Source organism: Oryzias melastigma, linkage group LG23 (assembly GCF_002922805.2).
Source record: "Oryzias melastigma strain HK-1 linkage group LG23, ASM292280v2, whole genome shotgun sequence".
In the NCBI taxonomy this organism is placed as follows: domain Eukaryota; kingdom Metazoa; phylum Chordata; class Actinopteri; order Beloniformes; family Adrianichthyidae; genus Oryzias; species Oryzias melastigma.
This window is the reverse complement of record NC_050534.1, coordinates 9319355-9343825: the sequence shown is the minus strand read 5'-3', so window position 1 is coordinate 9343825 and position 24471 is coordinate 9319355. Positions and strand designations below refer to the sequence as shown.

At 39.1% G+C, this 24471-nt stretch overlaps 1 protein-coding gene across 3 annotated transcripts in view; it reads left to right on the top strand.

Moving 5' to 3' along the window:
* tmem168a (transmembrane protein 168a) overlaps window positions 1–14486 on the top strand; it is a 25932-nt gene extending 11446 nt beyond the window's left edge. For all 3 annotated transcript variants that reach the window (XM_024288635.2, XM_024288644.2, XM_024288653.2), the window contains exons 4-6: window positions 1453–1595; window positions 6125–6402; window positions 12398–14486. In XM_024288635.2, the coding sequence (XP_024144403.1) occupies window positions 1453–1595; window positions 6125–6402; window positions 12398–12948 (972 nt within the window). In that variant the 3' untranslated portion in view covers window positions 12949–14486. The remainder of the gene's footprint in view (window positions 1–1452; window positions 1596–6124; window positions 6403–12397) is intronic.
* The last annotated feature ends 9985 nt before the right edge of the window (window positions 14487–24471 follow it).

Sequence of the window (24471 nt, the reverse complement as noted above, 5' to 3'; positions counted from 1 at the left end):
CCACCCCCCGAGAGCCGACCCGCCAGGCGCAGCACCCTCCACCCCCCACAAGGAGGGAGGAGTACAACAAGAGAGACTTTGGTTAATAAAGTGATATATAGCAGTTGCAACGATCTCTGCCACTGGTTTTAGAAGTCTGCTGTCAAGATCGTCCACACATGGTGGCTTCACTTTATATGGCCTGATTTTACTTTCAATAAGTGTTGCTTCAAATGAGAATGAACATCTATTTATTTTAATGGAATCATCCTTCTTTGAATGATCAATTTTTGGCATTGGGACATCATAAAAATGGAACGTATGATTGTCGTGTGCTAACCGTAGACTGCAAAGTATTTATCAGGCTAATGTATTTTGCTTGCACTTATGATGCATGGTTGATGCTATGTCATTACCCCACACTCTAGTAGTTAATAAGGTGCACATAGTTGCACTTGACTGACGACACAAATGCCGCACACATAAGGTGTCCTGGTGAAGCACGAGTGTAGGACGTCCACAACACGTGTAAGGAGTGCACACTGATCTCTTGAACGGCCAAAACATTCTCATTCCCAGCTCATCACATATTGACGTTTGGTAAAGGACTTCTCCGCGTCACTTTTTGACGTTTCTGATGTCCCCAACTCGTTATTTTTTGACGTGTTGGCTGTTCCTGGTAAATCACGGGCACCCCAACCTTCAAGCCTCAAACCAGAACCAGTCTACTTCCAGGATGAAGAGCACACCGGTACCCTAACCCTAACTCAATTCGCATCCGGTACCACGTCCGGTGCAGGGTTGGGGTACAAGTATTGGGTTAGGGTACCGGTACCAACTGGGTCCCGAAGACCAGTCCGCGTGCAGTACTACATGCATACCGAGGGTTGTGGAACCTTGATTTTACGAACAGCCAGCACGTCAAAAAACGATGAGTTGGGTACACCCAAAGCGTGAAAAAGTAACGCAGAGAGGTCCTTAACTAAACGTTAATATGTGACAACTTGAGAGTGAGAATGTGTTGGGACTTTATGAATGGGTGAATTGTGCAGTATAAACGATTTGGGGGTAGAGGAAAGTAAAATTCCATACAACGTGCCCTCCATCTCACCTACTTCAGCCTTACTTATCTGTGCGCATTGTGAAAAGTGTCTTCTACAACCTGTCGCCTGCAGCATAGCCTTAGAAAAAAAAAATGTCCATAAACATTTTTCGCGAAACAGGCACATTGACCGGTCTGCGACCTTGGTATTTCCAATGTGCCCCATACATGTTTGGACAACTTTGCCCGCAAACAGCCTGTATCCACCCTCAAAGGCAATTGTGACTAAAGCCGTAGTAAAACATATGCTGTCTAACATGACAGTGTTTTTTTTAAGGCATATTTGTAGGTTGTGTTGAGACAACAAGACAACCGTCTTTGGGTTTTGGTGAATGAACTTTTATGTTTTGTTCTCTCTTTTTGTTTTGCAGGCCTCCAATGGTCTCTTCCTCAGTGCTCTGCTTATTGTGCTCTCCCTGGAGTCTCTGGCTTACAGCTTGTTCCATGAACTGGGCAGCTGCCTCGGAGGAACCTGTGTCGGCTATGCTCTGGTCATACCTACCTCTTACTCCAGGTACTGGTACAATTTTTGAGTTTTTTTTTTTTTTTTTTTTTAAAGCTCTAACTGGTTCTCTGGTACTTCTTTATGCACAAAAGTATTAGCAATGTAGATTTTGTAGTTTTATTATTGGCTGAAAAAACACTACCATGAGTTACTATAAGGCGCATTAAGCTAGACAAAAAAGTCAGAGATAAGTGTCTATGTAAGATAGACTTTAATAACTATGATAACAATAACTCAAGAACTTGTTTGTAATACGCTACAAGTTAGCCGCGTTAAAAGCGTTAGCCGTGTTAGCACTTTTACAGTACTTGTAACTCCCAACCCTGTTTGCCTCACATACAATAAATACTGATGCTGTTCAAACAGACAAAACTGTAGCTAACTCCCAACCTTGTTAGTAACACTTAAGAAAAGCATCATCTAACACTGCTAACGTTAGCCACATTAGCGTATTTACAATAACACCCTACTTGGTTTGAAACTCTAAAAGACTAAAAAACAACGTTACTGTAGCTATGCTAACTCCCACCCTTGTTAGTATCGTGTAAAAAAAAAAAAAAAAAAAAAACACAGTCCGACGCTACATGTTAGCTGTATTACCATATTCACAAAAATACCCAACCAAGCACTTTGACTGAATGCTGTGAACTTCTCAAAATTGCTTTGTTTTCAACGCAGCTTCAAACAGGAAGTCAAAATGTTTCCCCTCAGGCTTGTTTGTCCCGCTTTTGATAATTTAAGAAAACTGGGGTTGATGTGTACTGGATACCTTAGTAAAAATCTGAATATTTTCCTTTGTATCAGAATGGTCAAGAATTTAAATGGGTGATAGTCCCCCTAACTGTTCTTGAGCCTTCCAGCTGGTTGGTGCGTTCAGCATTCAGAAGGTGTGTCATTCATACCAGTGTTTAACTCTCCAGGTGATTTGGGATTCAAGTCCACGTACCGCTGAAGTTGCAGACGCTCTGTATGCAAGACTTTATCTGCAGGTTCCGTAGGGAAGACTTGAGTGCATGATGGGAATGCAGTAATGTATAATCAGCTGATGATGGCCAAAGATCATGTTTCCACAACAAAGACATCCCCTCTGGGAGATGAGAGAAACTAGGGACACTGTTGTGGAAGAAAGAAGAGCCAGATAGAACAAAAAATAACAATATAGAGTGAGAGATGAAGTTGTTCATATTGAGAAAAGATAGAGTTGGAAGTGAGTAGAGACAGATGGAGCAAAGACAGAGAAATTTAAGAAAAAATTAAGGACTGGTGGAGCTCTGTGAGAGCTTTGGTTGAGGACTGATTTTTTTTTTCTTTCTTTTTAAGATGAAAGGGAGTGTGTCACAGACAGAGATGTGGGGAGAATCTCAAGCTACAAGCGCTGGCTCCCATCGGCACCATGCGATCTAAAAAGATTAAACGGGTTTAGGGGAATAGTAAGACTGTCAAGATGAGCATAGTTTGCAGCATGTCTTTTTCTGACCGAGTGTATCTCTCAGTGCAGACTCTGTGGAGTTTTGTTGACACCACTGTATGGTGAGAAATTGGTGTAATTTGGCGGGTCTGCGGCAGAGTTGCCCTTTGACTGAAAGGTTACAGGTGTGATTCCTGCCTTGCTTGCTCCATGTGTAGAAGTGTCTTTGGGCAAGACACTAGATGCCACCTTGTAAGCCTTGTGCTATCCTAGGTATGTTGACATTAAAAATTGGGTCATCTGGACCCCAAGAATGCACACTGAACTTTTTTTTTTTAGGGATTTTTTATCTTGACTGGTGTCCATGGCAGACGGTGAAATCCTGTCCACCTTTGTCAAGGGAGAGATCACACATCAATATAAGGGTTGGGTCATCTGGACCGCACAAGGGGTAAAAGACTTGATTTTTATCTAAGACGGTGCACATTATAATCTGGAGAGCCTTATATATGGGGAATATATAAGGATTATATATTTTATATATGGATTGATATATATGGTTAGGTGTTAATGTAAATACCCAAATGCAGCTAATGCGTAGCATGTTTTACTGTGTGTTTTTTTTAACGTGTCACTAACAAATGTCTCAGTTGGCGTATTAATAGTAACGTTTCTTTTAGCAATATCATTTTGTTTTTTTTACATGTTGTAAACAAGGTTGGGAGTTACAGATATTGAAAATGTGATAATGCTACAAATGTTGGTAATGCATCAAATGTTGCTTATGCTTCAAACGTGGCCATCACTTCTACCGTGGCTGACGCTTACAATGTGGCTAATACATCTTACGTGACTACACTTCTAACGTTGGCTCATGCTGCTTTTATGGCTAACGGTCCAAACGTGGTGAATGCCTCTAATGTAGCTGACGCTTCTAACGTGGCTGAGGCTTCTAGCGTGGCTAACACATCAAACATGGTTAACGGTTCTAACGTTGGCTCACGCTTCTCTTATAGCTAATGGTCAGAACGTGGCTAATGCTTCTAATGTAGTTGACGCTTCTAACGTGGCTGATGCTTCTAGCGTGGCTAACGCATCAAACATGGTTAACTTATTAAACGTGGTTAACGCTTTTAATGTAGCTAAAGCCTCTAACGTGGCTAACGCTTCTAACGTGGCTAACTCTTTAAATGTGGAAAACACTTCTAACGTGGCTAACTCTTCTAACGTTAACTCACGCTTTTATTATGGCTAACACTTCTAACATGGCTAACGCATCAAACATGGTTAACGCTTCTAACGTAGATAACGCTTCTAACAGAGCTAACACTTCTAACGTTGGCTCACGCTTCTCTTATAGCTAATGGTCAGAACGTGGCTAATGCTTCTAATGTAGTTGACGCTTCTAACGTGGCTGATGCTTCTAGCGTGGCTAATGCATTAACCATAGTTAACTTATTAAACGTGGTTAACGTTTTTAATGTAGCTAAAGCCTCTAACGTGGCTAACGCTTCTAACGTGGCTAACGCTTCTAACGTGGCTAACGCTTCTAACGTGGCAAGCGCTTCTAACGTGGCTAACTCTTCTAACGTGGCAAGCGCTTCTAACGTGGCTAACTCTTCAAATGTGGAAAACACTTCTAACGTGGCTAACACTTCTAACGTTAACTCACGCTTTTATTATGGCTAACACTTCTAACGTGGATAATGCTTCAAACGTGGCTAATGCTGAAAATGTAGAGAAATGCTTCAAACGTGGCTAACTCTTCAAACTTGGCTAACACATCTTGCGTGACTAACACTTGCGTGACTAACGTTTGCTCAGGCTTCTATTATGGCTAACGCTTCTAACGTGGCTAATATAACGAGGCTAATACTTTTAACTTAGCTGATCCTTCTAACTTAGCTAATGCTTCTAACGTGGCTAATGCTTTTAATACGGCTAGTGCTTCTAACCTGGCTGACGTGTAGCATGTTGCAGACAAGTTCTAGAGTTATTGTGAATGCAGTTCATAAAGTTTGACTGACAGTCTTATCATTTGTTTAAAAAAAAGTCCTACAAGTTGAACACATTACTTATGCAAGCATTAAAGAAGCCCCAACCTAATAAGATCTGAATCAAAGGTACAACTAGCTTGACAAAATGTTAACAAACTGTTGATTTTTTTGTCACAAATCTCACAAGATGTTTTAGTTCTTCACTAAAAACATCCATCTTAACCACAGAACTTTTTCAATGTAACTCTTCATCATCTCGGTAAACAGTTTTAACACATTTCCTGCAGAGTAGGTGTGTGTGTGCCCACACATTCCTGAAATTGTCACATTTTAATGAAGAAACAGTCTCAGCTTTATTCTCAAGCTAAAGAAACTTTGATAAAAAAAGAAAGAAAACATTTTCATGTATATTGAAATAACTGTGTTGTTGATTAAATAATGTTAATACGGACATTTGTGAGTGAAATTTAAAAAAAAAAAAAGTTATTTTGTTATTTTTTAAATATCATAGTTTATTTCTGCAAGACAAAAAAGCAAAACAGAGAAAATTTGGGGTCATTTATAATGCAAAAAACTGTAAACAATTTTGCGTCAAAACCAGAAAAAAAAACCTCAATGTGGCTGCATGGAAATGTGAATGGCCTTGGCATATTTGTGTCCCTCATCGTTTGCTTGTTTAGATTCCAGAGCCAGAATCACATTTTTCCTTCATGTTTTTCTTTCCTCTCATAAATAACGTCAGGAGTCCTGCCTCGACTCTTGTTATTCTCTGATCTGTTGCACCTTTTTTTTCCCCTGTCACCGCCTTTCATTTTGATTCTGTTGTCACTCTTGAGGTTGATATCATTTTTTTTTTTAGCAACGATTCTCCCCTTTCTTCCTCCTTCTGTCTCCTCATCTTTTATCTTCTAGTACCCTTCTTTTTCTTTTTTTATTTTTATCGGTGTTGGTGACAGCTCCTCTACCCTTCAATCTATCATCCTCACTCAAACCAAAAGCGGAATAACATAAAAGAAGCTCCAAGCTATTCATCTTTCACTTGTTCTGGTCCTCGTATTTTCTCTATCCCTGCCAACAACAAAGCCAACTGATCCATATTATTATGTTGACGGTTTATTGTCCTTTTTGACCAGTTCTGGGGGCCAGCCCACGCATTTACCACCACAATACGTGCAGGAGATGAACCTCCGCTCCACGGGAATGCTCAACAACATCCAGCGTCTCTTCTCGCACCACATGATCCAGACTTTTGGCTGTGACTACTCGACAAGCGGTGTTAATCTGGAGGCCGTGCAAAACAAGCTGCGCACTTTTCTAGAGCTTCGGACAGCGGACGGACCACGGCACGACACGTATCTGGTTTTCTACAGCGGGCATGCACACAAAAACTCTGGAGCCTGGGCTCTGGCAGGTGAGAGTAAAATACAATTACTGTGATTGTGTTAAAATTCTGCTGAGATAGTATAATGGATTGTTTTTCACTTATAAGATTTACCAGTTTTTCAAGTCGCAAGTGCCAAAAATACATAATGAAGAAGAAAAAAAAAATCTATAAAAGTCACACACGAGTATAAGTCGCACCCGAGTATGAGTAGCACCCGAGTACAAGTCCCACTCAAGTAGTTTGTCACACTCGAGTAAAAAGTCGCACTCGAGCAAGAGTTGCACTCGATCATGAGACGCACTCGTGCAGGAGTGTCCCCGAGCAGAAGTCTCTCCCAAGCAGGAGTGTCTCCCGAGGAGGAGTCTCCCTCGACGAGGAGTCTCTCCCGAGTTAGAATTCACACTCGAGTTAAAACTCACACTCGTGCATGAGTCGCACCGGAGTAGAAAGTCGAACTCGAGCATGAGTTTCACCTGAACATGTGTCGCACCAGAGTACAGATCGCACTCAAGTATAGGTCGCACCCGAGTACGAGTCGCAACTGAGTATGAGTCACACCTGAATAAAAAGTCACACTCGAGCATGAGTTGCACCTGTATAAATCGCACCTTTGATAGAAACGGACACTCCATCATTAAAGGCTAATCATAATAACGTAATAGATAAAAGACTAAATATATATGTATGCTTCATTATCACAACCGTACGTAGCTTTAAGAAACGCATGACGAATATAGCTCATTAGTGCAGTTAAATACAAATTTTTAAGATAACCATTACATAAAAAACACGTTTAACACGTCAAACTCCTCATGTCACTTTAAATCAATAATCTGTTGAATTCTGCGTTGCTGTCAGTAGTAAATACGTACACACACACCTAAAGTTTTCGCTATTTATTTTTTAAAAAGTCCCGTAAAAGTCGCACCCCTGGCCAAACTACGCTAAAAATAAGTGCAGGACTTATACCCTGAAAAATACGGTAGACAATAATGTGTGATAGCCAGTTGTTTCTGACTAAAGCCTTTTTGGTAACTGATTGTCTATGAAATAAGGTTTGATAAGGTGGAAACCAATTATTTTATAGAAACAAGTGTGCCTCCAAGCCTTTTTAATAATGTGTGTAATTCCCTGAGAAAGAATACAAAAAATTCAAATCCGAGTCTCAGTTATCATGGGATTCTCCTAATACAAAAAAGTTTACATTTAAGTCTAGAAAACGAGTAAGGATTGTCAAAAGAAAGTAACTTAACACTTCAGGCTAGATGCGACCCCCAAGACTTATAACAGTATCTTTTGGTCGAAAATAACAAAGTGACTGTTTTTAGTCTCAATGCCAAAAACAAACTGTCAAGGATGGAGTGGATGAGGGAGGATTTAAGGTTGTTTTGATGTTACGGGTCAAAGGTTGGTGCAGTCATCGTGTCAATCATGAGCTTGTCTAAGGAACTCAGATTTAAGGTCATTTCTCTGACGGCAATGAGAGGACTCATGAAACTGGAGTTTTTCTGAAGGATATAAAGCTGCCAAAGTGCTGTTTTAATGATGTGTGGCCTCTAAAAACATAGTGTATAGCAATGGTTTGGATAAATGATGTTTTGTTATAAACAAATGTAGTCTTAGGCAAAGAGAGTTAGACACCAACAAGCTTCTACTTAACTGTAGATGAGTTGGTATTGGACCCTGGATTGGATTCTTGATAGTGGAGCCGGTTATTAAAATCTTGCATTTTGTCACACAAGCACTAAATTTAGCATGTACCATAGAATAGCCTCTCTCAGAAAACCATGTTAACCACGAGAAAATCCAAGATTTTAAAACATATATAATATACTAATATAATAGCATTCTGTTTATGCCTCTCAGGTTCAAAGACTGTATTTTATGCATGAGAGCTTCATATTGTTAAGACTAGACATTGGTTATTTTTTTTAACAGTTGAGTATATAGCTGCCATATTTACAAATTATTCTGATTTTGATTTTTCTTGAGGCTAGCATTGGTTTCCTGAAAGAGGTGATCCAAGGTACATCCATGCCCAATTAGGTGCTTGTACCACAAAATGCACAATTCATCTCAAATACCAACCCAACCGGCTCCTCTTTGAAGGAAGGTTAAGAAAGGGTGGCTATAGTCTGTTTACTGGTGAAAAATTGACAAACCTGTGTGTGGTAGCCTGAGCAAAATATCAAGGTCATAGACCAAAGTTGGTCCTCGAGGGCTAGCACCCTACTGGTTTTCCAGAAATCCTGCTTATCTGCTGCTGGTTACCTGGATCAGATTTGTTTGGCCAATATGAAGATTCAATGGCACTCCAAACTCGTCATATATGGATGTATGATTAGGGGACCTTCTGCGTCACTTGACGTGTTGGCTATTCCCCCTGTTAATTTAGGGGTCCCCAACTCTGGGCCGCAAAACCAATACTGGTCCAAGGGGCACTTGGTACCGGGCTACAGACAGGGAAAAAATGCATATGCTAATCAGGGGTCCACATACCAAGAGATGCGGAGAAGACCGATACCCTAACCCGACATCTGTAACCTAACCCGGTACCAGTTCTGCATCTGTTATCCCGTCCGGTAGCATGTCCCAAAACATCAAAAAGTGAATGCAAGGGGGCTTAAACCATACAACCATATATGACGAGTTGGGAGTGAGAATGTGTGTGTACATCGTACAGACGTCATTTGGACACTTACATTTTACCTGCACAAGTCTAATCTGTATTTGCATTACTCTTATTTTGCAATCGCACCACCACCACACCCTTTTTTGCATTTTGGAAACCGTTCATGACCACATGCCTCAGGCAATCCCCGTGTGGTAAGAACCACCACTAGCCTTTTTTAATGGACTTATTGGTACATTATGGAAGACATGGAAGAAGTTGCAAGAGTAGCTTGGGTTCACAAGATCATTCAGGAATGCTTCCAGAACGATGAGTTCTGGACCGTGACATCAATGACACTTTTGAGGGTTCTTCCATCTCTGTGGTCTAGTTTGTCTGTCGTCTTGCCGTCCCTCATTAGTCCAAATTCAGATTAACAGTCGTCTTTTTCTTCTTTTGATACAAATATGAACAAAGATAGTAAAGCTTGCCAGTAATAGTCTCTGTCCCTTGTTCACTTCAATGTGTTATAACCAAAGCAAAGATTGTTAAAACTAAAAAAAAACCAATGCCCGCCACCGCTTGCAAATCATTACGTTTATATCACATTCCAGAACTTTTTTGCCTGATGTTCACATTGACTTAACATCAAAACCAGCCAAACCCTGATGCCCAAATTGTATTTGGTGTGAATGTAGCATTCTTTGAGATTATGCACAGCAATGCAGCTTAGCAGAATGTAATATTTTCATTGTTGTACCATCCACACCAATGACAAAGCGCTTAGGTTGCTAATATTGCCAAGACATGACCTTTGAAAACAAGCACTTGAATTTATGTTATACAACCTTTTCCTTCGCGGCCTCTCTTGTAAAGCATAATATGTTTAGCAGTTTCATTTTCATTGTGGCTCGTGCCAAGCTGTTTTGAGGAGGTGATACTGAAAAAGATGTCAAATGTCAAACACGTTTAGCAATCGCACCAAACCAGTCCAGTCCAAACCAAGCCAAGTTGCTAGGAACAATAAATTTAAAGGATTGAGAGCGGATAAGATCTCTGATAAGTCTGTAGTGACACTTTCCCCTTAAGAAAAGAGAATCACAGTGGGTTAACACCATGTCAGCTTCAGTTTCTCTGCATGAAGATTGCTTTTTGTAATATCTCTGTGTGCGGCTGCGAACACAGAAGAAAAAAAAATCCCCTCTGAAACATAATCACCTTCCTGAGTCACTGTGCTTGAAAGCGGGTAGCTTTCAGGCTTTGGATAATTGTGCATGTTTTAGAGAAAGTGGGATTGTTCTGGCAGAAATCCAGGGTTGGGAGTGATTTCAAGTCCAGATATTAAGACTTTGCAGCAAATGCTTCCATTGCTATACTAAGAGAAAAGAGCAGTCGTGATTTTAATTTTCTTGAGCTAAATATGTTATTCATTTTCAAGACAGAAATCCAAGTCTATAATAATAATTTAACTTTGCAACAGTTGCTATCCCCGCATCCTGCTTTCCATACAGTGTGCTGTTCCAGAGGATATTTTGTTTTCCAAAAATGTTAGACTGTATTACACAGTTCTGGCCACAGGGGGGAGTATAGGCCAAAGTACAATTTGCGCTATGTCCGAATTCACACCCTATCCCTAATGACTAAAAATCTAAATAGTGCGAGACTATATAGTACCCTGGATTTTAAAAGGAATTTGGACACCATGCTCCATAGATTTTTTCATCTGAACTGCAAGTATGTTGTCACTGATTTCACGAAGTGAAAATCTAATCAATATGAACATTGTACAATTCTATTTATGAATCCACTGCTTCTGATGATGAAAATGTAAATAGTTTATTTTTAAAAAGTGACATTTAAATATATATATATATATTTTAAATCTTTCAAAGGCAATGCATTGTGGTCTATATTTGCTAATGTAGTGAGCATCAATGTACATCTGATTTTCACAAAGACTTTCTGGGAAAAATGTATGGCTCTAAATTTTGGACGGCACTGAAAAATGGCGAATGCACTATAAAGTGAGTAGTGAAGGAATTTGGACGAAGCCTCGATAAGCTGTTTAACACTTGTGATGTTGCCGCAGACGCCTATATGACACGCACTAGTTGACCAACCATAACTCCCAAACTATTTACATAATCATTGTTAGTTTAAAAAAATCCACTGATTGATTGTTGATCGTGTATGCACTTCACAACTGCCAAGTGTTGCATATCGGTTAAAGCAGCTTTTCTCCACTTAAAAACCTGCTGGAATTAAGCTAAATGCGTAAACGGTTGAAGAAATTTGTTAGTCTCTACTACTGTATTTTAAGAGTAATGTCGCAACTTCTTCGATACAGTAACCCACCCTTATCCGCCGAGGTTAGGGACCTATGCAAATCCACGGAATCCGCGAATAAGGAGTACCTTTTGTCCCCGCCTAAACCTCACCTCCACCCCTGCTGCCAAAGAAAGTCCATTACCGAAAATGCTTTGTAAAACATTTATTGAAAAACATTTGAGTATTGCTCAACATAAAGACTATACCGCAGCGACAATGTATGCCTACTTTGTATCGGAAACGAGGACCGCCACGCTTGTCTCTGTGCCTTAAAACCAGGAGCGCAAATAATAAAAACCTGCTCCAGATTAATAATTATCCTCCACAATTATCTTCTTCAGCATATCAGAATTTTTTTCGGCTGCTTCTGAGTCAGCTGATGCCATTTCTCCATGCAGGGGCGTGGAAAGAGGAGTGGGGTCTCCAAAAGTAAAGAAATGCATCAATCAAAGGCAAATGCTCAATTTCAATAACAGCAATACAATAACAACAATAAAAACAATAGCAAAAATGTACAAAAAGGCATTAATAATCTGAGTTGGGGGAGAAATAACATGACAACTTTACAGTATCTAAGTTTGTTTAGAGAAAAGGAAGAGGCTTTTGGAAATCTAAATTGTCCTGAAGATGCTGCTGTTCAAATGTTGAACCGTAGACTATTCCAAAAATTTGATGCCGCAATTAAAAAAAATTCTCCTCTGTCTTTACTTTAACGTTTTAGCACTGGAGAGGTTGCCAATGACAGCTAAATATCATACACCCTTTGACTTACAGTAACTCTACCGATGCAAAGAAAAGCGGCTTTGTGTCATTGTTACATTAGCAAAGTGTTGCATTTTAGAGCCGAGTTGCCAAGTTGGTTTTCTCAATATTAGAATCCATTGGAGTTATGTTAATTGCGTAAATGGTTGAAGACTTTTCAAAAAGAGTGTGATTAAGTATCATTGGTGATATCTATGGGGTTAAAGCTAAAGCTTGTTTTGTATGAACCCCAAATTGGTTGATGATTGCATTGTGGGTTTTTTTGTGTGTCCTTCTCAACTGTGACCTTCTCTTTCTTCCCCTCTGCCTGTTCCTCTCTAGAAGGTCAGACTTTCCACCTGGCCCAGTTGCTAGAAATCTGGAAGGAGAAGAACGCCGACCACTGCTCCCGTCTCATCATCGTCTTGGACACGGAAAACTCCCCTCCTTGGGTTAAGGAAGTCCGCAGGATGGAGGGCGTCTACGTGGCGGTGCAAGGTGCCGAGCTGCCGCCCTCCAGGGTCGATGCGGAGGCCGGAGACGCCCCCTTGCTCGGCGACTTCACTGCTGAATGGGTGGAGTTCAACTGCAACGCGACCGGTGACACCCAGTGGTCCGAGAAGGGAAGGACAGTGGTGGCCATGTACGGCGTGTCCAAACGATGGAGCGATTACTCCCTTCACCTTCCAACCGGAAGCGACGTCGCGAAGCATTGGAAGACTCATTTTCCGAAGGCCACATACCCTTTGGTGCACCTGTCAAACTGGTGCTGCGGCCTCAACCTGTTCTGGCTCTGCAGTGTGTGCCTGCGCTGTTTCAGGAGGTGTAAGCTCGCCTGGTTTCCTCCAGCGGTATTGGATATCGGGCAAGGCATTAAACTAGTGCAGTCGTAGACGATGAAACAAAAATATTACGCTTAAATTACCAATGGATGCTCAATCCCAAGTCGTTACATTTTGACGCATGGTTAAGGACCGTGTTAAAAATCGACATTTTGGGTGTCACCAACACATACTGGCTGTTCCAATTAAATCAAGGTTCCACAACCTCTGGGCCATAACCAGTACCGTAACGTGTACCACATAGATACCATAACCTGGTACCAGATGCGGATTGATACTGATACCGGACACAGATCGGTACCAGGGTACTGGACATGGATCTCTACCGGTTCCAGACACAGATCGGGCTAGAGTTAGGATAAAGTACTTTCCATGTCCCAATGTTTGGTCCACGTCCAATACCGCGTCCAACAAAACGATTGGCACCCAATTTAACTGGAACAGCCAGGACGTCAAAAAATGTGAAGTTGGGGACACTCAAAGCGATATGAAGTGACGGGGAGGGGTCCTTAACCACGAGTCAATATATCACGATTTGGGAATGAGAATGCGTTGATGTTGCGCATTTGTTACTGGTACAAGAACTTTCTGACATCCTTTTTTTTTTTTTTTTTGCTTTCAAAGATTTTACATTGTTTTTACATTAATAATATAATTCTGAAAAGTCTTCATAATTTGAAATGGTTGTTTTTTGTTTGTTGAAAAGGGATTTAGAATGTGAATGGAGGATCACACAAGTGTTACTGAGAAAAAAACAATACAAAGAGCTCAATAATATTTTAATTTTTGACACAATTTTCAAAACTTAAAACATAATCTAACATATTTTAATGTTATGTTCTTTGATATATGCACTTTTTTTACATATTAATAATTTTCTTAAATCTTAAATAAAATTAGTTGAGGTAAAATGTTATTTTTTTCAACTGATTACAAAAGTCTGAACATTGTGTGATGTTGAAACAAATAAAATCATATTTTTTTTCTCCAAATCTATGCAGAAATTATGCATCTCAGAGGGGGGTGCTTCTATTATCTCTTCTCTTTGTTGTATAATGTGCGAGTGTGAAGAAGCTTAAGTAGTTTTTGTGCTTCAGTACTTCCTTTAGTACGACAGAAGAGTGAAAAAGCACACTCGAGCTACAAAGGAGTAAAAACAAAACAAATCCTGGGAAGAGCGTGTGATTTATTTCCGATAGATGTTAACAAATGTGTGCCTTTTGAAATGTGTGACTGACCTTTGAACCAGTATGCCTTTCTTTAACTCTACTACTTACACTTTTGTTGATCCTTACCTCTTGACGCCTTCACCTTTTGGTTCTTTCTGGTCTTGTTTTTTCCACGTGAATCCAGTTTTAGGAAAGCCTCCTTTGCAGCTAACCTTTTTTTCTTTTCCTGTTGCGTCACCTTTTCTGAAAAGGTTTACCTCCTGTGTCATCTTGTTCGTTCATACTAAGAATTGTGTTTTGTAGAAACGTTCCTCTTTGACGCTGCCTTGTATAAAACCTTTTCACAGAAACATTGTTATCGGTACATTCATTTTTATGTGCCCAAATAATTCTTTAATAGTAATAAAGTGACAAAACAATGTTGTGTTTTATATTGCAGAATATTCAGTTATAGCAGGCATGTCCAAAGTCTGTCCCGGAGACTGCTGTTGTGAAATCGATTATATGCGGCCTCCAACAGTTTCTAAGAACTAAATGTACAATGTCTTGATTATAATTGGTGGAATTAACCTTTAGAGCCCACAGAACAAATTTGTTTCTGTGATCCAAACAACGGTGGTATACTTCCAAAGTTATTATCCTGTTCACATTATTTAAGTTTAGAAAAATTTAACAGTAGCTGTTTCCTGTACACAAATGCCTATAACTTTATCGAAATTTGAGGAATGTCGAAAAAACACAATTTCCCAATTACACTGTTTATATTAAATCATAATTAAGCAAATAAATACAAACTTGCACAATAATTCATTCAAAAACACAGTGCAGAATGTGAACAATACTTTAATTTATAGCAGAAACATTAACATTTCTGCCACAGCACTAGCGCTTATCGTCATCTATCAAAGGAGATGTCGGCGTCTAATTCAGGCCAAGGAGCGGCGAGTTGTGGATCCAACAATTCCACATGACACGCCAAAATTTTGATGAGCTGTGTGATGCTTTAGGACCACTTGTGGCGCCCTCTGTCCAGTGCCCAAGGCAGCAAAGTATCTGGTTGACTGATTTTATTAGAAAAAAGTGTTTCTATTGCAGTTTTATAAAATATGTCAATTTCAATTTAAAAATCACTTCTACAAGCGCCACTTTTTTTTTTTTGATTAATGCAAGTTTTTTCAAAATCGCCATGTTTCCATGGTGGGAGCAGGGAATTTGTGGCCTTTTCTACATCACAAAGACGCTTTTTTTTGTCTTCTCCTCATAGAGAAATACTCAGAAATCCAATTTTAATCTTAATTTTTTTTATATAAGTCCTCCGTCATCAGAAAAATGTAACCATACCGTGTTAAAAACACCCCGGAAACACCATTTTCATCAGATTGGGTTTTTCTGATTCTGTTTTGAAGCCATGACGTTCTGTATAAACACAGCATTAGTTGCTATAACAAAGCTTTGGTTGCTATAAGAATTAAGGAAGATGTATTAGTAACTAAAAGGAGACACTTTATTACAAATATGCTCACTGGGCTTTCACCTCTGTTGGCCTCAGTGGACGGTTGAATGAGTTCAAGACTTTGTTGGATATTTAATTTGTCTTATAAAGCTGTAGAGCTGCTTGCACAGCGCGAGCTTTGGGGACTCTCTTAAAAGAGAATTTATTAGCGTTCACATTATGAGAAGAGCTTGGGGGCAGGGTGCTGTAAACTGCAGCTGCACCCCCCCCAAGAACAACATTTCAGACACTCTTATCATTAACCACTCTTTCTATTCGATGGCAGAAAATATTGTGCATGGTGTGTTTGAAAATTCTACAAAGATGGAGGGTTATTGTTAGTCAACTCAAGAAAGACCTTCTTGGTCGTGTTATAACTCCTCACAGACCGTTTTTTTGCAAGTCCAAGCGGAAGTTTTTGCTTTCAATTTCAATACAAGCCTTTAGTAAATATTCCAAGTCAGGTCTCAAGTCTCCTAACATATTAGTTAAAAAAATTATTTCATCGTCACAAATTGTTAAACTACTTCAAAACAACTTTTGGACTCAGAAACAATCTCAAGTTGAGTCTTAAATCTTTGAAGTTAAGTCTCAGAGGTCAACTCTCAAACCAAATCTCAAGTCTTTAAAGTCAAGTCACAAGTCAAATCTGAAGTCCGTGAGGTCGACTCACAAGTCTTTGAAGTTAAGTCTCAAGTCTTTGAGTTCCAGTCACGAGTCAGATCTTAAGTCTCTGAGGTCAAGTCTCAAGACTTTGAGGTTGAGTCACAAGTCAAACCTCAAGTCTTTGATGTAAAGTTATAATTCAAATCTCAGGTCTTTAGGATTGAGTCACGAGTAAAATCTTAAGTTTTACAGGACGAGTTGCAAGTCTTTTTGGCCAAGTCTAAAGTCAAATCTCAAGTCTTTGGGGCCGACTCACAAGTCAAATCTCAAGTCCTTGAGGTCGAGTCACAAGTCAAATCTTAAGTCTCTGAGCTCGAGTCTCAAGCCTCTGAGGCTGAGTGTGAAGTCCTTGAGGTCGACTCACAATTTAAATCTGAAGTCTTTGAGGTCGAGTCATAATCAAATCTTAAGTTTAAGATTGAGTCTCAAGTATTTAAAGTCAAGTCACAAGTCAAATCTTAAGTCTCTAAGATTGAGTGTCAAGTCATTGATGTTGAGTCACAAGTCAAATCTTAAGTCTCTAAGATTGAGTGTCAAGTCATTGATGTTGAGTCACAAGTCAAATCTCAAGTCTTTAAGGTTGAGTCTAAAGTCTTTGAGATTGAGTCACAAGTCAAATATCAAGTCTGAGGTCAAGTCACAAGTCAAATCTTGAGTCTCTAACATTGAGCCTCAGGTCTTTGAGGTTGGGGCACAAGTCAAATATCAAGTCTTTGAGGTTGAGTCACAAGTCAAAGATCAAGTCCTTGAGGTTGAACCTAAAGTCATTGGAATTGAGTTACAAGTCAAATATTAAGTCTCTTAGGTCAAGTCTCAAGCCTTTGAAGTTCAGGCCTGAAGTCTTTGGTGTCAACTCACAAGTCAAATTTCAAGTCTTTTCATGTCGAGTCCGAAGTATTTGAGGTTGAGTCACAAGTCAAATCTCAAGTCTTTGAGGTTGAGTCACAAGTCAAATCTCAAGTCTTTGTGGTTGAGTCACAAGTCAAATTTTAAGTCTTTTCATGTCGAGTCCGAAGTCTTTGAGGTTGAGTCACAAGTAAAATCTCAAGTCTTTGAGGTTGAGTCACAAGTCAAATCTCAAGTCTTTGTGGTTGAGTCACAAGTCAAATTTTAAGTCTCTAAGATTGACTCTTAAGTCTTTGAGGTTGACTTACAAGCCAAATCTCAATCTCAAAGCTTTCAAGTCACAAGTCTTTCCTCTTTAACCTTTTAAGACTTGGGCTGTGCATTGATATGCACCACTTTACAGTATGGAGTGCTTGCACAATCAACATTAATCAGCGGATATGTACACAGAGAAATATGGCTTTGTGCTGATATGAATCACTTTATGTTTTTCAAAGTGTTGACTTCAGTAAAGTGTTGCATCAGAACCAGTTGTAATTACATCATTTGCGACCATTAAGTTGTCAAAGAGTTCCGGTGGTTCAAAGAGCATTGATGATGTTGCCAGAAACATCTACGAAGTTGTTGTTTAATGCTAGTTTAAAACTGGTAGCAGTTTATGGAATAACCACTAGGTGGCCGTTTACTGATGTAAGTCAGTTCTCAATACAAATCAGCTTAACTTTATGATTGTTATAAATACTTACCACCTGTTTCCAAAAATCCTGCTAAAATCTATGTTTTGTAAGAGACATTGAAGAAAATACTAAAGCGTGTATTTTTTAAGTGCATCATCTTATATGATATAGCCTTGAATTGCAAAGTTTAGAAATAAAATCAGTGATGGAGGCATCAGTCGGTGACGGTACGGCCAGCCAAGGATGGGTCAACCAACTTCCCCAATGCAAACTAGTAGGTTATGTCATTTGAATTAATCTCTTATATCAGCAACAAAAAAAAAAAAACACTTCCTGTTTTCCTATTTCAAAAAACTGCTGACAAAATTAACTTTATTTATGCTAATAAAGTAAAAAAAATGTAATATTTGTTTTTTTCTGTGTCAGTTTAACCCATTTGTATACATCACATATACTTAAAAAAATGAATTTAAATGGTGGCTTTTGTGGCACTTTGATTCATTCCTTTGGCCTACAAGCTACAGTTAAAAGCTAAGGTCAGGGCTTCATGTATGGAGGATGAATCATTTAGAAGAACATTAGATTACGAGCCGGATTCATCTCTTAAACTGGATTAGGTAATAAATCAGTCAGCCGCCTCTGAGGCCCGTGTGGATTAGCTGAGTCAGACACCGCAGCTCGCACTCACTAACACACACACTAACACACACACCGACACAGATACATGCGGATACATCAACTCCCCGCTGCTCTGCTCTGTTCGTTTCTCACCAGAGCTGGGTTTTTGAGATGGAAACAGTGTTGGAGCCACCTGTTAATAATTCTATTTGTGCTGTTTTTGTTTCTTCAATTAATGACGGAAAATGAATCAACAGAAGAGGCACATAAATAAAAAAGCAACATTTAGAACAAGATATCTACAGATTAAAGTATATGAACTTGTTCTAAAACATTTTAAATTCAAATTTAAATCCAATTTAGGACCTTACATACAAAGAAAATGCACCTCATGTTCAGTTAGGCTTGCATACATTCATACATACTGTGGTGAGACAGAGCCCTAGGCTTGGATGAGCAGAACTCGACTGTAGAACTTGACTTTACTAGCTGGTAAGGTTCTAGCACCCAATGAGTTATATGGGATAACTATGGTAGCCAGTTACCATTGTCCAATGCACGTCAAGATTGGCTTCATATGAGGGAGGAAGGTAAACATTGAGATGTGACCTAGTACAAACAGTGAAATGACCATGGCATGATTGATTTTGGTCTAATTTTAAAAAGGATAAAACTCTGAACGTCACAACAATGAGACCCAATGTCTCTCAAGGCCTTATCCTAGATAACTTTCTCAAATTCTTCTCTCCTGTGTTTCCAATCTTTTCTCTCATACTACGCTCAAGCCGGTTTCAGAAATGGGTGTTTGGTCAACCTCTTTCTTTAAAATTTCTTCGACAGTACTGGCATATGCCCCTTTCTGTTGTCAAAACTCTTGGATTTATGCTTTGTATGTTTTTAGGTCAATTTTTGGGCTCTGTGTACAAAAGACATGGAGCCATTGAACACGCGCTGAAATTTTAAGCACCAATCAGAGACTTGGATTTGGTAGTGATGTATGGGAACCGCCCTTTTTACAACACGGAAGCATCAACCATTTAAAAGTGATGATGAAGGAGAAATTAATACTTATAGTTTGTATCCAGCCAGAATTCTGACACCAAGTCTTTAATGTATTGAAATATAGAGCTGTGAAAGAAAAAGCCTGGACCAAAATTCCTGAGATTTGCTCCGCTTTGACTTTTGCACCAAGACTCTTCCAACTCAGTTCATGTGCAAGTATCTGGTACCTGTGTGAAAACCATTTGCTAATAGCATGTAAAAATCCCACGTTCAATGCAACTTTGAAATGGCCACGCATGCTCGGTTTGTACGTAGCTTATGTTTGCACTCAGTTCATCAATCTGAAATAATTTTCTTTTCCTATTGTCCTTGTCACCATAGGTGTCCCCCAGGGCTCTACCATGGGTCCCCTGCTTTTTCTCATTTACCTTTTTACGCTCTGTCACATATTCTGACAAAACAACATTCAAAATCAGTAATTCTGGTGTTGGTGTGGAGTGCCACCCCTGCTGCCTCCCGATAGCTTCCACAAAACAAGGGAGGGGTAAAACAGGAAGTCAAAAAGTAGCCAAACTACCAAGACTGAAAAACTTTGCTTTCTTATGATGGATTATCGGATAATCAGTTAATGATTGGATATTTGGTCTCCATGTAAATTATTTAAATTTAGAACTACTCTTTATTTAATACTTGATAACAGGTCTTAATGTATTTCCTTTGATTAGAAAATCTCTGTGTCATTTTATTTTGAAGGGGAAACAATAATTCAAATTTGTAGCCATTTTTTTTCTTTTTTACTTAACATTTAATAGTTCAGAGTCATGAACACTATAAGCCTATAAAGGCAAAATTTTTATTAAACAAAACAGTTTAACTGAAGCCCCTCCCCCCCTCCTCTTTCAATAAGACTTTATCTCCTGTGACCGTTCCGCCATTTTTATATCATGGTGGATAACAGACACTGGAGAAGCTGCTCTCTTACATTTTATTATTGTAGCATTTAAGATGCTCTTCAAAATAAAAGTTTCTCTCCTCTGAGCATTAACTATCACAAAAATATCTTAAATATATATTTATATTGTGGAATTCATGGCAGAGATGTGAAAAGATTATGAATTGAAAGTTACTCCAGGCAAGGATTTATGAGTGGGGTCAGATGATGAAGACCTCGAAGCATCGGTTATTACACACATGGCGCTTTGTGAAGTGAAGGTCAAGATTACAAGGGGATAAAGGATTTAAGTGTATTTCCTGCAGACCGCTTTGTTCCATTGTTGTCTTGGCCCCATTTTCACCTAAAATCCTTCGATGCTGTTTTACGAAACCAGCTTGGATTAACGCAGATTTTTATTTTTTTACATCTTTTTTCATCTGACTTATTCCTAAACTCACAGGAAATCTATCTGAGCAGCTGGTTATTAACAGCAGTCAGATATATTTAGCACGAGCGAGATGATTCGGAGGTGCCGGATTTAATTAAAAGCGTAAATGGGGGGCTAACAAGACTGTCAGCGGTCTGCGTGGGATCCGGGATTCGGTAATTAAGTGTGTTGTCACAGTCGGGTTGAGACGGGACGGGACTTTGCCGAGCTGGTGAAACAGATGAGCTTCTCTGTTCTCGTCGCACATCTGGAGGACCAGATGTCTTCTGGAGCCGGCCAAGGTTAAACCCTGTAGGATCGTTCCACTGACAGTCCTCTGCAAAACATCAACTTCTTTAACCTCTTAAAAACATCTTTACGGAACTTTTTGGGTCATTTTCATATTTTTTTTTTGTTTTACAAAGTGTTGTGTAATTTATTTGCTATTAAAGAATAGTGAAAATGTTATAATAAATAAATCCGTCTTTATGAAAACATCAAACCAGCTTATATAACATTTAATAAAATACTTTTTTTTTCACTTATGGTACGACCCCTGCCTTAACCTGAGGTTATATAGATAAAATAAAATATAAAAATACAATGAATTTAATTTTCAAAACTTTAAATTCACAAATATAGATACATTTATCGAATTTATGGAATCATTTAAAATTCATGGATAAATAAATACTAAAGGATTTTTCAAATTAAGTCATTTTTTGGCCTTTGTCAAAATCTAGAATGATCTATTAAGTTGATGAACATAAGAATAAAATAAAATTAATTCAAAGAATAAGACTAAAGTGTAGGAGAGAAGTTTATACTGGAAATACTAAACTATATTTATTTCTATTTTAAATGATTTTTCAAAAAAAGATTAAAAGTACTATTTCATTTTTTAAGACATTTTATGCTCATTAGAAATACAATTCTTGATTGTGGGCGGGACTGTTGACACAGAGAAACCCCGCCCCCTCCTTGTCGCTGACTTCTGTTTGCACGCTCATAGCCTCAAGCTAACATTAGCGGCGCAAAAAAATAATGCCAAGCAATATTGGATCAATCCAGTCGTACAGTTTTGAGCCAAAATTGTAATTCACTGCAGCACGACTGTTGTACACTCGTTATGTCTCGCACACTTAAGTGTGTGCAGACCAGAGTGCCCTTAGGGGGAGGGGCTTTGGCACGCCCATTTCCGTAGCTGTGTCATTAGTGCAAGAATTTTCTAGCATCTGGTTTTCTGATCCAAAGCCATTTAAATTAAGAAACGCAGTTTAAATCATAAATTCTTTAATATAGGTCATCTGTCATACATGCTACAAGAACATGTTTAAAACACAAAGAAGGCAATTTTCATTAAAGTGGGTCTTTAAATTAATAAACCGGAGCATGATGGGAAAAAAGCATACTTGAAACACCTATTGTACATTTGTCCAAGTCTAGGCCCGGCGGCCGAATCATAAAAGACTTAAAATTTTCATTTTAGTGTGTTTAATAAATGTTTATCCTGCTCGACCCGCGAGCTAAGGTGTGTTTTGTCGTCTGAAACCCTCGTTGGACATCTGCGCACATCAACAAACACAAGAAACACTTATGAATTGTGTATATTCACGCCCATATCACAAAATACTAAAATTACACGTTGACAAAACGGAAATTGTGCGTAGCAGCTGTGACATGGCCTTAAGTGGATAGTTGCACAAGCACATCATCCTCCATTGAGTCCACAGTAGAGAAATAAACGTATTTGTCAGGTTTCAATTTTATTTCTTTATCTCTGGTTTAATTTCCTGTGTAAAAATATCAAATTTGTAGAAATATATTTCGAACTATGATCGTAAATATATTTTTTTTGCCAGCTCCTCAGCTTTAGATCTCGGAATACGTTCACCGTCTTTCTCCTGTTGTCCATTTTAGTCCAGCTGGATGGTTTGGACACATTACAGGACGTAGACCTTTGATGGATTTCAAAAGTGGAAACAGCCAGGGAGCTGGGTCACATGACCAAACACTCAGATCATCTCAATATTTCATGCAGCGTTAGAACACCAGTAATGGATAGAACACCCAGAAACAACTTCAGTCCAGGTAAGTAAGAATTCAATAATTTAGTGAAAGGATGATGGTGGTAAACTGGACAGAATGATGGATGAAACAACAACCCCGTCTCTGTTGGAGGATCTAGAGGCTGAAATATGAGAGTTTACTGAGAGTAAACGTAGACAAACTAAGACAAACTGATACTGGCAGACTGAGGACAGTGGTGTCTGAGGGAGAAGAAAGGTGGATCAAGAGAAAACCCGTCTGTAGTCCTCTTAAGCTAGGTACACACCAGGAATGTAAGAACCCACAAAGCTGACATTCTTAAATGCTCTTTTAGCATACAGTGTTCACACTGGACTGTTGCTACCCAGCACTAGCGCATGTCCTCCACCTTCAGTTGGAAATTTTGCTCCAGGCTTTTCCTTTCACAGCTCTATTCTAATATATGAAAGACTTGTCATAGAACAGCAGTCGGTAACAAACCAGTTATTGATTTTTCCTTCATTAGCAGCGTTCAAACAGTTGGTTCTTGTGTGTTTAAAAAAAAAAAAAAGATACCAAATCCCTGATTGGTTAAAGTCCAACTGGTTTAACATTTAAAGCATGTTCATAAGTCCTTTGTTTCATAGCCCAGAAACAGACTTAAAAACTAGTATAGCGATAAGTAAATGTAGGAATTTTTAACGCAGAAGCCCAAAAAGTGCGTATATTATACGCGTTTACATAGACTTTTAATTTAAATTGGTTTGATTTAGTTCAGTTCTAATTATATAGCCCAATACCACAGTTGTCTCAATGGGATTCACTCCGGTTCATGGTTGCCTGAATGCGCTTTTCTGAGCCTGATGTGAACGTATTAGAAGAATAAGAGAAACTCTGTCTGGTTTTTAGTTCCTGAGACTGTTTTGAGAAGAATTCACCCCAAATAAATACCTCCATCTTCCTAACCCACTATGGTGTTGCTGGAGCCTATCCCCACTACTGTTGGGTGATGGCGGGGTTCAAGGTCCTAATAGAAATCTAAAAATAAAATCTATGAGGGATGAAGGCGGGTAGGAAAATCTTCTGTTATCTGGAGCATGGTCATGAATGGAACCTTTAATGTGGGCTTTGGCAGAGGACAGGTTCAGAATGGGGGCTTAGGGGAAAGTAGGATGGATGACAGAAATGTCAAAATTGTGGACTTGATTTGAACTTGAATTCAGGTTGGAACAAGCAACAAAAAGGAAACTCTACAAACTGTCATTGAAAGGGAAACAAGGGCAACATGTACTGGCATGAGCTAGATTGATGGTGGAGCCCGACTTTCAAGGGTTTATATAAAACCTGTATTTTTGGTGAAGATGCTATATAATTACACAAAAACCTCAACACTAGAGACTCCTGCTTAAAGTTTGAAACTAAAAAAACTGAACTAAAGTACAGAAGCAGCTTTTCTGTAGATTTGTTGAACAAATGTAAAAGCTACTCTGTGCAGCACCTGAACAAAACTCTATTAAACAGAATAAGTCATGGAGAATTCATCCGAGCCGAGCTCCCTGCAGTGTTTCTCTGTAGACTCCCATGGTGCCTCAAAATTGTCTCTAGTTGATGCAGTGCTGGTGCATGACTCACCTCACAATTTTTCCCCCACTCATAGTTATTGGTTGGATTAAGCCATTTATTGCTAAACAACAATGTTATCACTTTTAAAATTA